The sequence below is a fragment of the Miscanthus floridulus genome, chromosome 6, assembly GCF_019320115.1.
Source record: "Miscanthus floridulus cultivar M001 chromosome 6, ASM1932011v1, whole genome shotgun sequence".
In the NCBI taxonomy this organism is placed as follows: Eukaryota; Viridiplantae; Streptophyta; class Magnoliopsida; order Poales; family Poaceae; genus Miscanthus; species Miscanthus floridulus.
In genome coordinates this window covers 138,574,003-138,588,980 of record NC_089585.1, presented here as the reverse complement: position 1 = coordinate 138,588,980, position 14,978 = coordinate 138,574,003, and the positions used below count along the sequence as shown (strand labels likewise).

The following is a 14,978-nucleotide window of genomic DNA, read 5'->3' as shown; positions in this document are numbered from 1 at the left end:
AACCAAAAAAATCAAAGCGACTTATCATTTAAAATAGAGGAAGTATAACTTAGTTAGTTATAGATTTATTTAGGTGTATGCTTATTAAAAAGTATTTATAAATCTATAACTAATTATACATGATACAATGAGTATAAAATTTTTACTACAGTTCAAGCATACAATAATTAGCCCACCATAAAAATACCACCATAATTGGACCATAGAAATTACAACTATGAATTAATTATAGAAAATCATAGATTTAAAGCTTAGCAAAACAATTGTACTAAAGCATACTATATTATATGTTCACTGTGTAGATATACTCATTTGGAGTACAACATGATTGAATTTTTTATTTTATGATTTTTCTGTGATTTACTATGATTTTTCAAAAATTCAGCCAAGATAAATAAAAAAGAAAAAGACAAAACCGCCCGTGAAAACCGCTTATATTTGGTCAGGGAGGTAAAATAAACAGTTTTAAAAAGTTCAGGGATGTGGTTTACCCAGTTTTAGAGTTCATGGAGGAAAAACCGACTTTTGTAAAAATTGAAGAAGGTAATGTGAATTTTTTTCAACTTCATTCCATGTCACATTGGCAGTCCACCGGAAGGGGCAAGGCCCAGGAAGAGCACAAGGAAGAGGGCCCGTAATGTTCGAGTGACCGGCCCAGAGTTGTCATGTAATGCTTGCGCCAATCAGCCAAGTAGCGAGGAGTGATATATCTGAGGAGATGAACCCTGTAAGGATACAATCAACTATCTACCAAATACAAACACGCCGAGCAAATAGCCGGCTGTCGAGGAACCCTAACGACACGAGTTATAAGTTATAACCAATGGAAATTTTAGTGAGTAGCCAATACTGGATTTCGAGAAATTTTAGTCAGTAGCCAATACTTGGTTTTGAGAAATAACTAATTTCTGAAACCAGGAGTTTTCAAAGCACTCTTTTTTTTACAACTTGGACGTACACAACCCACACACTCCACACTCATACCACGCGTCCGTACATACGCAAATAAGAGATTCGGAGGTGTCGCCTCTAGTGCGCGGGAAACGCACAGTACCACCAAAAGCGCACGCGTGCATGTACCCTGAAAATTCTAGAAAAATTCCAGAAAAATGTGCGATCACCAGGGTTTGAGCCCTGGTGGGTAGCGTCTCACTGGACAGGCCTACCACTGGACCACAGGCCTAATCACAGTTTTCAAAGCACTCTTGATTGCCGTCGATGACGAAAAATGCTTGATTTTCAGAAATAACTAATTTCAGAGCACTCTTGAGGAGCTCTATGATTTCATGAATCTCGGAGCTACATCTATGTTTTTGAAAGTAGAGGTAAGAGTGTTTGGTTAGAAAAAAATTAAGAGTGAAACTGTTTTTCAGATGTATAGCTGTTGGGAGCTGTCCTGTTGTCCCAAGCACCGAGTTTATTTATATAATAAAGGTTGACACTCCTGCCCTCTTCGTCTATCGAGTCAAACTTTCACCGAGTTTATTCGTCACGAGACATATTTTCATAGTATATCTATTTTTGTGTTACAGATATTAATAATGTTTTCGTAACCTTAGTCAAACCTTAGAAATTTTGATTAGAGGCAGTTGGAATTATATCACAGGCTTGCTTGCCATCTTGTTGACAATCGGTGTTCCCTGGTGTCTGCAACCAGTTTTTTGGGAAACAAGAAACGCAAAGTCTTGCAGTCATTCGCTGGGAAGCTGGAAAGACAAATACTTTTCATGCCAAAGAGGATAGGTTCAAGCCGTTGATGGAGATAACAGCCTAGAGGCAACAACAACCTACGTCGATCAGCCCACGAGTAGGTTCTCCGCTTCGACCTGCGCCAGGACATCGTCTTGAAAGAACGCCTGATGGAGAGCTTCTACGAGTGCCTTTGCCTCGCTGTCATGGACTATCAGCGACATGTTAACCTGCTCAGGATGTAAGGCACAGTAAACGTCGGAGCCAGAAACATGCATACGGCGAACAACGATTGGGTTTTGCATTGACGATAGATGTTGTGACTGAGAATCATGAATGCAACAGGCACATAGTTACTCATTTGGTATGCTATGATGACTCTGGTGAGCGAGGGAGTACCTTGGACGCTCCTTGCGAGATCATCTGAACATTGACCCCACTTTTCCTCAGCACATGTCCGGTCTGAGGATTTATTAAATGGTTATTATCCAATGAAAAGAACATTAGAGAGGAAAATCCGAAGAAGAAATATTGATTGTACAAGGCGTTATACCTTTTCTAGTATAAGAGACATTTGCCGCACATTTCCGATAAGCGAAATTATTGCCCTCTGCTGAAGTAGATGAACGATTGCTATTTTCTCAAGTTCTTCAACTACATTGTCAAGTTCCTGAAAGATTGTTAACAATGGTGAAGCGCAGAGAACTACAATAAAAAAATTCTCATGAAATGTTCAGGCATGGACTATCAAGTCACTTGAAAAAAATTCTCTTGTGCTTCTACTTGCTAGCTCTTCAACTACATTGTCAAGTTCCTGAAAGATTTGTTAACAATGTTGAAGCGCAGAGATTTAGAATAAAAACATTTCTCTGGGAAATGTTCAGGCATGGACTATCAAGTCACTAAAACAATTTCTCTTCTGCTTTTACTTGCTAATACTATGAAGGAATGAAATGTAGCAAGAGTACAGCTACTTGTCATTGAGCATGTAGATCGAAACTCTTGCCTGCTGTATCAGTTCCCTACTCCAAATCTTTGATGGATCAAGTGACACAGAAACACTAACTTCACTGGTAGCAACACAATCCACAGATATACCTAGATCTTCAAATATAGCAAATACCTGCTCAAGGTCATACATACAGCGATCAGAATAATGAAATATGAGTAAACAAAATGGCTCAGTGTCAGTGCTCAACATACCCTTGCCAGAAAACCATACTGACCAAGCATCCGAGTGCTCACGATGTCCAACATAGTGACATTTGACTTGAGCACTATGCTAGTTAGTACAACCTAGTAGTGAAAAAGAGGGGCAAAAAATCAATTGCTTGAAAGCCAAGCAGATGATGCGAGGATATATTTAAAATTATCTACTACAAACCTTATCCATGTCTCTTTGTTTGGTAATAAGGGTGCCTGGAGCTTTAGGGTTGTATGAATTCTTAACCCTAACTGGAATATCACCTTCTCTAGCAGGTCTCATCGATTGTGGATGCAAAACCTGCATTGGAGTGCACAGTCCACAATAATGAACCTAAATTTCTCATTTCTGTTCAGCAGAGTGAATAAGACTGACATCATGAGCTATATGTTCAGTTCATGATGATTAGTAAAGCAAATGCCAAGCAACAATCAGTATAGCTTTAAAAGGTAAACAAAGGAACAGAGGTCTATCTACTGAACCCCTAGTAATGCACTAAAGAGTCTTTCGTTTTTCAAAAGTATGCAACTGAAAGATCCATTTATTCACTGAGAAGCAGCCTGGCCACACTACTGAAAACCTGCTATAAACATGAAATATCCTGTACCCTATCATTGTTGTTTAGTTCCAGAACTCTTCTCTTGAACGTTCAAAATATAATTTGTAGAAAGAATCATTAGTGATAAAAATGAATCATTGCATGTCAACCGTCATAGCCCCTTTAACAATCCAAGATAGATAGTTTTTCTTGGGGGAAATGTTATTTTCGATTCTTCACTCAAAATGAATGGAATACCTGGGCACCAAAATAAGCAAGTTCTGTAGCCTCTTCAAATGTTAAGTATGGAACAGTCTTTGCATGTGGGTAGATATTTGGATCACAAGTCAGTACACCATCAACATCTTTCCATACCTAGCACAGGCACAGTATGCTTTCAGACAAAATAGACAATGTATGGGGATAAACAACAATTTTCATGAAATGCACATGCTAGCTTAGTGATTAGCATCAACTGTTGTCTCAACTTTTTTCCTCAGAAAGAAAAATATGGTTTATTCAATATCTATTCAGACTAAACATAGACCTGAATTTCTCTCAGTCCCAAGGCTTTACCAATGGTTGTAGCAGTCAAGTCGCTACCACCTCGGCCTAAAGTAGTTACAGCACCTGATTTCCAGCCCTGCAAGTGATGGCGGTTGCAATAAACAAGTTGCCTCATGGATGAAGAAATTGTTTGTCGATGAGATACCTTCCCAAGGAATCCAGTAACAACAGGTATCGCTGGATCCAGTATCCAGTCCCCATGAAGTCTCTTTGCAACAGCAGGATAGGTTGCTTCTAAGATATCCGCATTACCAAATTCATCAGTTGTCATGAAACCAATATCAAATGCGTCATACTGCACAAGAATTTCAAAATAAAATTAATAATGAACGTGAGTTCACATCATTGCATAATTCAGAAGACTTTGGGTATATATGGATACACTGGGGATTTGCAGCTAGGCTGGTTACCATTATAGGTCCCTGTATCAAATTGAGACATTAAATAAAGGGAACTCCAGATTGTAATCGAACAGTCAATTGAGTTGTGGGTGTATGACTCCACTATAACGGTTCAAATTCTGTTGTCCACATTTTAAAGGATAAAATAGTGTTTGTGACCCTGGTTGGTGCAGAGGCCGGAGATTATCTCCATTATCTAAAAGGTTATAAGTTTATGGAAATATCGAATTAATCACAAAATCTAAAGAATCTAAGAATCTTTTCTGCACACAAAGAAAAAGATCAATGAATGAATCATTATCGAAATATGAAATTTCCAAAGAATACTAGCGGCAAGCAACTAACATAATGAACTGAAACTTGAGAACATGTAGTGCGTACGCAGTAAAAAAATCAATGACTAATCAAATTTTCAGGACATCCCCACCATAGGGCAGGGATACTATAGCAAATTTTTGTAGGCTGATGTATCCATAAGTTCATAGCCTGAAAAGCTCACTGAATCACAGTGCAAATCAAGGAAACGTCAAGAAGTACCTGCCGTGCTTTGACACCAATTTTGTTCAAATAAGCAGCAAAAATCCTGGTGGACATGCATTCTCCAAATGAAACAAGGTAGTCGCTGGTCCTAGGCGTCAGCTCTTTCATCATAGCGATACCTTTCAATAGTTGCTCCAGTTCATCCAGCATGTCTACAGAGTTTGTCCACAGTTGTTACACAAAGGCCGAAAAATACAGAAGGTGGTCACATAAGGTTGTGGGTTTACCTTGTATTACAGATCTTAGAAGCCCCAGTTCATCCACTGTCCTGGTTTGACAGCGAGCAAGTCAACATCAATTGAGATTATTGCAAGTATTCTAATAGTTAGCAGCTCAAAAAGAAAGTGGGATACTTGATATGTAGGTCTTTGATCATGTTGCACTCTTCAATTTCAGAAACATGGATCACTCCACACCCCACAGCCTTCTCTCCAGCCTAAAAACGATCACATATACCATGAATTTTAGGGTATACACGAAACAACGATTAAAATAACTCACGGCTCCCTTTAGCTCAAATATTTCTTATACAATGCAAACAGCATAACATGGATAAAGGTTCAGTATTTTAGTAAATTTAATCCTTGTTTCTAGGCATTCTTTATGCACCCCTGCAGCAAACCATGGACAACACAGATTTTTCACCAAGCATCTACCAAGGCCTAGAGATTCACGACTAGATTGCTAATCATTACCAAAAAAAAAAAATGAAAAGTTCACTTTAGGTGACTGAAGATTCTTCTTGATGCATTCAACCAGCGAATTATGCAGCAGGCAAAAGGAACAGCAAACTTTTGGCAAAGCAACGCAAAGAAAGATTGGACAGAGCTAAAAGCCTAAAAGAAAACCAATCAAGAGCAGTGCGAAGCAATCGGTACAAGGAGAAGGTTGTTGGTGGTTTTCCCCATGGCAGAGAGGACGACGACGGGGCGCTCCTCGGGGAAGGTCAGGATGAGGCCAGCCACCTCCGCCATCCTCGCGGCCGACGCCACCGAGGACCCCCCGAACTTCATGACCACGCTCAGCTGATCCCCCAATCCCGCCATCCCGAGCCCTCCAAGAACAGACGCCCCGAGGACGCCGTCCCCTAACTTGGCCCGACGGCGGGTGGAGTCGGCGACCACCATTGACAACCCTCGGGCACCGCAAGGCTCGGTTCGGATACCGAAGCACGCCAGTTGTTGAACATGTCCGGAGCTCGCCGGAGGTATCGACGGAACGAGGCGGCAGGATGCGGCCGCCGACCGCATTGGGGTCGCCATTCTTGCCCCTCCTACTCTGTCGTGCGTGGAGTGGAGACTGACCAGTGGTAGAGAAGGCGGGTTTGCTTTTTTCCGTAATAGTGCCATCAAGGCGGAGAGCTGCGGGAAATTTGTCAACGACCGGATTAAGATTTGAACTCAGATTGACAGGACTTTAGGAAGCTACTATCTCTGTCCAAATAAATCAATTTCTAGATTTATCTTAAGTTAAATATTTTTAAGTTTTACCAAATTTATAGAAAGGAGCATGAAGATTTATGACACCAAATTAGTATTATTGGAAACACTATAAAATATATTTTCATAATATGTTCATTTCATATTATAAACATTTGTCTTCTTTTTAATATATTTAGCTAAACATAAAAAAATTTACTTAAGATAACTATAGAAATTAATTCATTCATAGATAAAAATATTGTAGAGGCCATGTTAGCAAGAGGGCGTCGCTAGCATATTTTTTCTTCAGAAAAGTGGTGCAACAAAGAATGAGATACATCTTACACAAAGGAGATATAAAAGGGAACTTTTGCGAAAGGGAAGGAGAATATGCCGTGCCTAGGGTATTGCACGGACCAGGGTTTAAAATGGAGCTTTTAAGTTAATACTTCCTCCGTCCAAAAATAAGTATACTTTTAGAATCCTCGGAGAAGATCAATGTTACTTAAAAATTATAAATTTAATCTTATCAAAAACTATTTTGGCATGTAATGATTGCTCTTTAGAAGTAGAGAAAGTAAAAAAGGCCTACTAGAATTAGGTGGACCATAACGACTAGAAGTGTTCTTATTTTTGGGTAAATCTCAAATTACTAAAAGTGCACTTAATTTGGAACAAAAGGAGTACTTCATCTGTTCTCAAATATAAGAACTACTTTTGGTCTTCAAAGCTGTCCACAAATATAAGAATTTATAAAATATCAAATGAAGAGTTGACTAATTAGGATGGCCCGACTATTGATTATATCAATCAAGAACTAGTTCTGATGCTTTAATGGGGGGCTTGAAAGTTTTTTTTCTTTCTACTTGATTTATCCTCAAAATCTCATATATATATATATATATATATATATATATATATATATATATATATATATATATATATATATATATTTGTGGGCGAAGGGATTAACTTAAGGGTCATGAGAGGAATATCTCGAACTTTACATCATAATTCAAAAACAAGTGAACTAAGCGTGACTTAGTTGGTTAGATCCTTGTAGTGGAATATGTCCTTGATTCGAATATCTGACCCGGCATAAGTGCTCGTATTTTTAGTTAGTTATTTTTCCATAGTAAAGTATATTTCCATCGACGAGGCACATAAAGTAAGTTTATTAGTCAAGGATTTATCAAAGTGATGCATGTATGTACCTATCGCGAGTGTGCATATGGACACATGAGTTTTCACATTTGTATTGTGCTTTAGGGAAGAAAAAAAGGCATAAAACATAAGTACTACCTCTATCCAAGAAATAATGCAAATTTAGGAGCATTCTGGATTAATGTATGTAAAATTTGATCAAATATATAGATAAAAATATCAATATTTATAACACCAAATAAGTATAGTATAAAAATATATCTCATAACAAATCTAATGGTACTTATTTGATATTATATAAATATTGATTTTTTTATTTATGGTTAGTAAAACTCAAACTACTTTAATATGTTACTATGCTAGAATTGCATTCTTTTGTGGACGTAGAGAGTATATATGAAAATTTTGACCTACAAATCTATTTTTCTCTTTTGTTGGACTCTACTTTTCATTTTTTGATCTTTTTCTAACTTGTCAACCGAGGAAAGGGAGACTTTTCCACCTAATATACTCTCTCCATCCAAAAAAGATGTAATGCTAGCTTTTCGAAGAGTCAAACAGTGTTAGGTTTGACTATATTTGTACAAAAGAATGTCAACATTTATGATACCAAATCGGTATGGTTAGATTAATTATATAATATATTTTAATAGTATAACTATTTGGAGTGATAAATGTTAATAACTTTTCTATAAACTTAGCGAAACAAAAGAAATTTGACTCAATCCAAACCTAAAATTACATTCTTTTTTGGAACGAAGGTAGTATTTCCTAGGGATGGCAATCGGAATTGCCACTCAAAAAGAATTTACAGAACAACATGGTGGATGACAGGATGAGAGCAGCGAGAGTGGCACCAGAGAGTTACATGGGGTTTATATCTATTTCGATTTCGAGTTGGACCTCTTGGAATGATTTAGATCAGTTTCTTGTGTCACGATTCTCACGAACCCCGGGCATTATTGATTTTCTGATCAAAGAGATAAAAAATGCATGTACTTACTATCTCCATTTTTAAATGGTAAACATTGATTATCACCTACCATGGCTAGATTGGATAGATGTGTTTAAAGTCCGAGCCGTTAGCCCTGCAGCTGCACTGCAGATCTCGCAGTGGTCTGACTGCCGATTGGGAGGGCCCGGAGGGCATGGCAGCACAACTGCACAAGGCAAGAACTGCATCCTGCAGGTTGGAGGCACCGCAGGCATCACTGAATCCGGGGCAGTGACGCAGCCAATGCCATCCACACTCCCCAGCAAATCCTTCCCTATTTATCAGCTACCAGCCTACTGTACTCATCTAGGAGCCTCACTCCAGTGCCCAGCCTACAGTCTTCAGTCTTCACATGGACATGGGGGCAGGATTCACTGACTGCAATTCTGCAAAACAGTTGGCATAAATAACAAAGAAGCCAGAGGATTCAATTCATTTGGATCAAGGACAGACCCAAGGGCCAAGGCCATACGGCTTGCCTGCCTCTGCCTGCCAGTCACAATCATTGCTGGAGATTCTTCAAAAAAACAATCATTGCTGGACGCTGATGCATTCATCTCCCTGTGCATCATTTCTGACAAACAGGCACTGAATTTGATGTTAATTATCACATCACCATTCACCATTATACTATTGTTTAACACGCAGCATAGATTCTATTACACCATCACTCATGTCTCATGCCCGAGATGGAGAGCCTCATCTTAAATTCATCACTTGCCCCAGAAACCAATGGTCACCACAGCTTATGCCGCTTCTAAATCGAAGCCTGTAGAAAGGATCATCATCCTGGTGGTGGCCTGTTTTCGGACCGGCTACATTGCGTTGTGGAGACCAGCAGTGTGCATCAGCACGGCCTTAATTTCTTCAGGCACCATTCCAGGACCATCCGCGCACTGCTGGAGGGGGCAACAGAGACATGAAGAGGGTGAGCAACGGTGGGTTAATTTGGTTGAATTGAATCCATCAGAATTCAGCAGAAATGGTATTAGTGCGGTGACCACAGACCTCAGCTCGGAAGACATCCATCGCAAAGCCATTGAAGCAGCTGATGACCGCCTGCTCGATGTCGAGGCCTAGGCTGTCGAGGGCCGTCATTGTGGACAGCAGGATGCCTGGCCTACGCGCACAGAACATGTGGATATTGACTGCATGCCCTTCCCTCATCCTGACTTCAACCTGAACAAACAAGAGAGTAATGTCTCACTCAGAGTCATACGAATCGGTACCGTTACATGTCAGTGCTTGCCTGAACATTTCTCAAAAAAGAAATAAGGGGCGATGAAGACCTGCAGCTGATAAATGTACTAACACGGACTGTAAAACATTCAGTGTACGAATGTGAATCATTAAGCAGGCTTAGGTAGTGCTGTATCACAAAACTAAAATAAATGAGGTGCCTAAGTTAACATTAATAACCAAATTTGGACTCACCGTGGCTTGTTGTCCAGTAGGGCTAGGGAATGAGCCTGGGCAAAGTTCTTCCTTGACTTGGCCAGGAAATGTCTGCAATGTTGGTGTTGATGGGTTGAAGCTAGCTGATGTTGGTCCAACAAACGAAGAGCTTGAAGCTGACTCGAGTTCATTGTGAAGATCGCTGATCCTTTGCAGAAGCTCCTTCAGATACTCAATTGCATCACCAAGGATAGAAGCCCTATCCATCTGTCACAGCAGAGGAGAAATGCTGATGAGAATCAACAACGGGATAAGAATTAAAAACAAACAAGCTGTCCTGCTACACTAAAAAAAGGGTTACTGCAAATGGTGTTGAATTGTTATGCTGCAACTCGTTACATATCTCTCAATAGCTGTACTTCAAGTCTTTCTTTGTTGCTCAAAACCATCTTGATCAGTGAAAGCAAGTTGATTAATACCAAACACGTACTATCATGGTCATCCAAGCGTGTGTGAATTGTTTAAGGAACACAACAATAGTTATAAACAAATTAAAGCCAGCAAAACCTAGAATTGTCAAGAACAGAACGAATGAAAGAAAAACATGATTATTTTGCAAGCTATGCGTTGATGGGTCGCTTTCGACAACATCTTGTGCATGGCCCTGTTAATTTCACACCACTGAATCAGGACGTGCCTCAGAATTTTTAGAACGCCAAAAGTAATAAGAAACGACAAATCCCATGGCAACAAATTAATGCATGACTGAAAATTTCCATAGCTGGACAGTAAACCAATCATTAACAAGGAGCTAAAAAAACAGATTCCATTTCGTATTAACATAAGGAGTTGCATGGTCAAATTTTACAAGCCTCTGGCATAAGGAGTAATCAAAAGAATATGGCCTTTTGCATATGATTTGCCATGGAAAAAGACCACTTTCGACGTGTGAAGGCGCTATCTGCTAAGAGCTGAAGCAAAGGAAAATAGCCACATAGGAATGCCATAGATCTACCAAAAGGTGTAGCTTTTGGATCTAAACATGGACAATTCAAGAATTCAACACCGAAATCCACACATACTGAAGTGAAAAATATATCGTAGTATAGAATCCTACTCTAATCCTACTGCACCGCCATTATAGATAACTCAGCATAGGTAAAGCATAATACTCCACATACTAAGCACAGATGGGAAGCGAGACAAATAGGAGATGGATGAGCGAGGCTGGTCGATCACCTTGCTGATCTTGGGCACCACCGAGCGCAGCATGTAGAGGCGGTCATTGAGCTTCTTGCGACGGCGGCGCTCGGCCATGAGGTTCTTGGCCGGCATCCCTTTCTTCTTGCCTCTCCCGCTGCCACCGCCGGCCCCACTTCCCCCCGCCGCCGCGCCCGCAGCATTCTCCATGGAGGCCGAGATGGCCATGGAGGAGGCGTCGATGCTTTGGTCGATCTCGTCCTCGTCGTCCCAGCTCATCCCGGTGTCGTTGAAGTCCGAGCCCGGCGGCGGCGCAAAGAACCCAACTTTCTGCCCCTGCTGCTGTGACGCCGCCGGCGGCGGCAGCGGCGGGGGACCGCCGAGGAAGTGGCCGGCGTCGTCGAAGGGGTTGACGCAGCTGAAGTTGTGGAAGGCGGGCAGCGCGGAGCCGGCGGTGGCGGCGGCGGAGGAGGAGGGCGGGAAGGTGCTGTTGAAGTCGAAGAACGCGGCGGGGTCCATGGAGAGGAGCAGCGACGCAGAGGTCGGCGTGTAGAGGACGTCCCTGGGGAAGGGGTACCCCGGGTAGGAGCCGGAGCCCATCCCGTCGGAGCCCAGGTAGCCCCAGTCCCCCTCCGCCCCTCCCTCTCCCGCGATCTCGTCCACCAGCTTCACCTCCGTCGAGTCGTCCATGGCTACCGCCACGGCCTTCCGCTCCTTGCCGATCTCCTCACTTATCCTGGCTCACTGGCAACTCTCTTTCTCTCTCTCTTTCTCTCAACACAGAGTGCCGTGGCCCTGGTTGCCCTCTTATAAGGGGAGGGACCCGGAGGAGAGAGAGAGAGAGAGGTGTAGTAGACACTAGGCAGAGATAGAGAGAGAAAGAGAGGTTTGCGTTACCGATAGTATTTGCGTTTTTTTCTATGGGAGAGGGAGGAAGCTTCCTCGCCTTGAACAAGACTTGCTCCACATGCAAACGGCTATGGCTCTTGCGTCATGTTCTAAATCACGGCACAATGCAATTTTGTACCCTTTTCACCACTTTCAAAAAAGAACGCCATAAAGATTATATTACCTCCATGAAGGGAAAAGGTTATCAAAGTTTTACTTTAAAAAACTATGAAGTTTCTTGGAGCACAAAGTTTTACAAACTGCTATACTACTTCAAGCGGCATTTGGTGGATCTAATACAATGTCGTGTCATATTGATATGCTACGCGCAACAAAAACTGTTGCAACAACTAGCTGATCAGATCAGATGAGGGCTCACTCGGCAGTGATGTGGAACCCATCACCCGTGCATGTACCGGAGCTTAAGGTTGCATGCAGCTTGGAATGAATTGAAGCATCGCTACGTTGCGACGAACGAGTAGCTAGGTTGGATCTAGAGTATGCGTGTTTGTCAGGCTAGCAGGCGGCTGCGTCTTTCGTGTTGGCAGTGCCGTTGTAGGTGCAGCCTTCCTGAGTGCACTGCCAAAGAAAGCTTCTTTTGGTCTGTTGCTTAGCTCTGGAAGGTCCTGAGTCCTGGCGAAGGAGAACAAATGCCGGTGCTGGTGGTTTGCTTGCGATGAACCTTTGCTTGTTTGCTTTAGTATTGATGATCACCTGATTTGATCCATTATATACTTATCTCAACACTGGTTTCGATTATAGTACTTAAAAGGTAACTATACATACGGTGCATGGAACGAGTTTCATTACGTCGCAGTGTTAGACCTATGTAGCAAATGCCATATTCAGTGTTAGAGACCTAGGTAGCAAATGCCCTATTCTCTTCTTCCTCCCATCTATTCCATCCGCTGGACCTAAACCTCACCACCATTCGACCTCTCTCCCCTATTACACTGACACATTCTTATCCTCCCAACTATTAGGATAAGTGATTTAGTAACACGCATGAGCGGAAATTTGTTGTGCTTTGTAGTCCATTGAACTAGAATACCAGCTAGGAAACTAAACTCTAGTAAATGTCTTTTGTGCTACGATTACCTTCGCCCTGTTTGTTTGGCTTATAAGCCGTACTTTTTCAGCCAACGAATAGTATTTTTCTCTTACAACAAATCAGCCAACGGTACTTTCAGCCATGGCTTATCAGCCAAGCGAACAGGGCAATAACACGTGCACGTACCAGACTGAAAGAGAAAAGGGTTGGCCCACCTAATAGAGCGTTACCCGACAACCAATAAAAAGTAGTTTTTTACTTAACGAACCTACCAAAGTGTCATTTTGGTGTCGCAAAAGCAGACATGATGAACAATCAACCGACATAAACCTATGAGTGTGGCGGTTGTTCTGCAAATCATATAAACACGTGCACTGCATGCGCAACGACTCTTGTAAGTTATTTACGAAATATTTTGATAATTTATTTTTTATATTACCTTGGTGGCAAGCGGTAACACTTATATCTAGCTTGCCATGCACGCGGTCTCCTTTAATATCTCATTCACCTCTAGTATTTGCCTTTACGTGTGCGTGCACACGCGCACAGTGCGCGCTTGGTAGATCTCTCTTCTTCAAAATGGACTAGGAGACCGTGAAGCCACTATTTTTGGGCTTCACCGGCTCCAACTCCTTCACGTACTATATATAGAAGTCGGAACTATTTGGAGCCCCGTCAAAAATAGCCTTAATCATACCTCATTTGCTTCATACATATAAGTTGATTTGTTTGATCGAAGGATTGCTCTTATGCCACATCACAAATACTGCACAGTTTTGTTTCCTTCTCACCAACTTCGCCACAAAGTTTATCAAGATTTTGCATTCCGTCCCAGTTGTACAGCATGGCCAAGCATTAGTAGGTGTACTACCTTTTTTATTTCAAAACAGAAAATGTCCTCTACGTGACGTGATGTCGTGCCATGATGCAACAAAACTGTTGCGTTCCAAGCAGCAAGAAAAGGGCCCGCCTGTCCAGTGCGCAGAACACGTGTACGGCCGGATATGACCGCTTCATCAGTTTCTTCTTGGTTGCCTTTTGTTTTGGCAGCCGGAAAACCTGCTGGTCCGATCGGTTGCTCGTCTTTTACCAAGAATCGGCCGGGATGCCGGCTGGTGGTGTGCTTTGCGTGTGGTAAGCCATTGCCAATTGTCGACTTGCGTTGCTTAACTATTTGGTTAATATAATCCTGGATTAATCCGGCTTGGGCTTTGGCGCACCCTTGATTAATTTGGTGAACAATAATTGCTTGCTAAGATCACCACATAATTATCTAGACAGTATTCATTTGATGAACCAAATTAAATTCCTTCTGTTGAACCTTAAAATTATTACTATCCTTTGATATCCTCTAGGCACATTATTCCTGCCCTCCAAAGCGACATGTACTTTTATAGCTAGATTAATAACTAAAATGCCTACTCTCTCCATTTCAAAAAAGAGCATCACTATGAGATTCATGCCGGTCAAACTTTCTTAAGTTTGACTAGGTTTATAGAAATTATTAGCCTAAATAAATTTATTATGAAAATACATTCAGAAATTCATCTATAAGACATATTTTTATCTATAAATATTAGCATTTTGCAAGTATTAGCATTTTCTCCAAATATTAGGAAATAAGTTTATTGTCTCCAAATATTACCATTTTCTCGGTGCCATATACTTGGTTTCTCAATATATTCATTTCTATCCATAAGACGCTCCCATTTGCATGTGCAATATCGTGTACAAGATTTCCTTCACAAACACGAGTTGAGGTCGATCTGTTTGGTTGTAGCATGGCACAGATGACGTCAAAAATACTTGGCACAATTTTGGAATTTTCTTTTCGATCTCTCAGCGCCTTTGCCACAAAGTTTGTCTATTAACATATAGCCATAAGGTGTGCGTACGTGTACACTACTCTTTTTGTAAAACAAATTT

The 14,978-nt window shown here is 41.2% G+C and overlaps 2 protein-coding genes across 4 annotated transcripts; both read right to left on the bottom strand.

Moving 5' to 3' along the window:
• Nucleotides 1-1,545: 1,545 nt before the first annotated feature.
• LOC136459851 (aspartokinase 1, chloroplastic-like) lies at nucleotides 1,546-6,253 on the bottom strand. Of its 2 annotated transcripts, XM_066459683.1 has the most exons (13): nucleotides 5,818-6,253; nucleotides 5,293-5,375; nucleotides 5,167-5,207; nucleotides 4,937-5,091; nucleotides 4,144-4,293; nucleotides 3,979-4,074; nucleotides 3,690-3,806; nucleotides 3,074-3,193; nucleotides 2,893-2,985; nucleotides 2,696-2,812; nucleotides 2,243-2,359; nucleotides 2,089-2,151; nucleotides 1,546-1,919 (listed from the first exon to the last, which is right to left on the bottom strand). In XM_066459683.1, exons 1-13 carry the CDS (start codon nucleotides 6,199-6,201, stop codon nucleotides 1,797-1,799), a joined length of 1,659 nt encoding a protein of 552 aa, XP_066315780.1. In that variant the 5' UTR covers nucleotides 6,202-6,253; the 3' UTR covers nucleotides 1,546-1,796. The 2 variants fall into 2 exon arrangements, with proteins under 2 accessions (XP_066315780.1, XP_066315781.1); XM_066459684.1 differs by lacking the exons at nucleotides 1,546-1,919; nucleotides 2,089-2,151; nucleotides 2,243-2,359 and adding an exon at nucleotides 2,408-2,503.
• A 2,723-nt stretch (nucleotides 6,254-8,976) lies between these two features.
• LOC136459850 (transcription factor ICE1-like) lies at nucleotides 8,977-11,883 on the bottom strand. Of its 2 annotated transcripts, none has more exons than XM_066459682.1 (4): nucleotides 11,153-11,883; nucleotides 9,953-10,180; nucleotides 9,527-9,697; nucleotides 8,977-9,414 (listed from the first exon to the last, which is right to left on the bottom strand). In XM_066459682.1, the coding sequence occupies exons 1-4, from the start codon at nucleotides 11,801-11,803 to the stop codon at nucleotides 9,334-9,336; spliced, it is 1,131 nt and encodes a 376-aa protein (XP_066315779.1). In that variant the 5' UTR covers nucleotides 11,804-11,883; the 3' UTR covers nucleotides 8,977-9,333. The 2 variants fall into 2 exon arrangements, with proteins under 2 accessions (XP_066315779.1, XP_066315778.1); XM_066459681.1 differs by having other exon boundaries at nucleotides 8,979-9,417.
• Nucleotides 11,884-14,978: the final 3,095 nt, after the last annotated feature.

Excerpts from the sequence above, each read along its gene's own strand:
- LOC136459851 (XM_066459683.1), bottom strand. The coding sequence starts at position 6,201 with ATGGCGACCCCAATGCGGTCGGCGGCCGCATCCTGCCGCCTCGTTCCG. Across the intron at positions 2,360-2,695 it reads GTAGGGAACTGATACAGCAG|GAACTTGACAATGTAGTTGA; the intron begins GCAAGAGTTTCG and ends ACAATCTTTCAG. Across the intron at positions 1,920-2,088 it reads TCTCGCAAGGAGCGTCCAAG|GTTAACATGTCGCTGATAGT; the intron begins GTACTCCCTCGC and ends CATCCTGAGCAG.
- LOC136459850 (XM_066459681.1), bottom strand. The coding sequence starts at position 11,803 with ATGGACGACTCGACGGAGGTGAAGCTGGTGGACGAGATCGCGGGAGAG. Across the intron at positions 10,181-11,152 it reads TGGTGCCCAAGATCAGCAAG|ATGGATAGGGCTTCTATCCT; the intron begins GTGATCGACCAG and ends CTGCTGTGACAG. Across the intron at positions 9,418-9,526 it reads TGGATGTCTTCCGAGCTGAG|CAGTGCGCGGATGGTCCTGG; the intron begins GTCTGTGGTCAC and ends TGCCCCCTCCAG.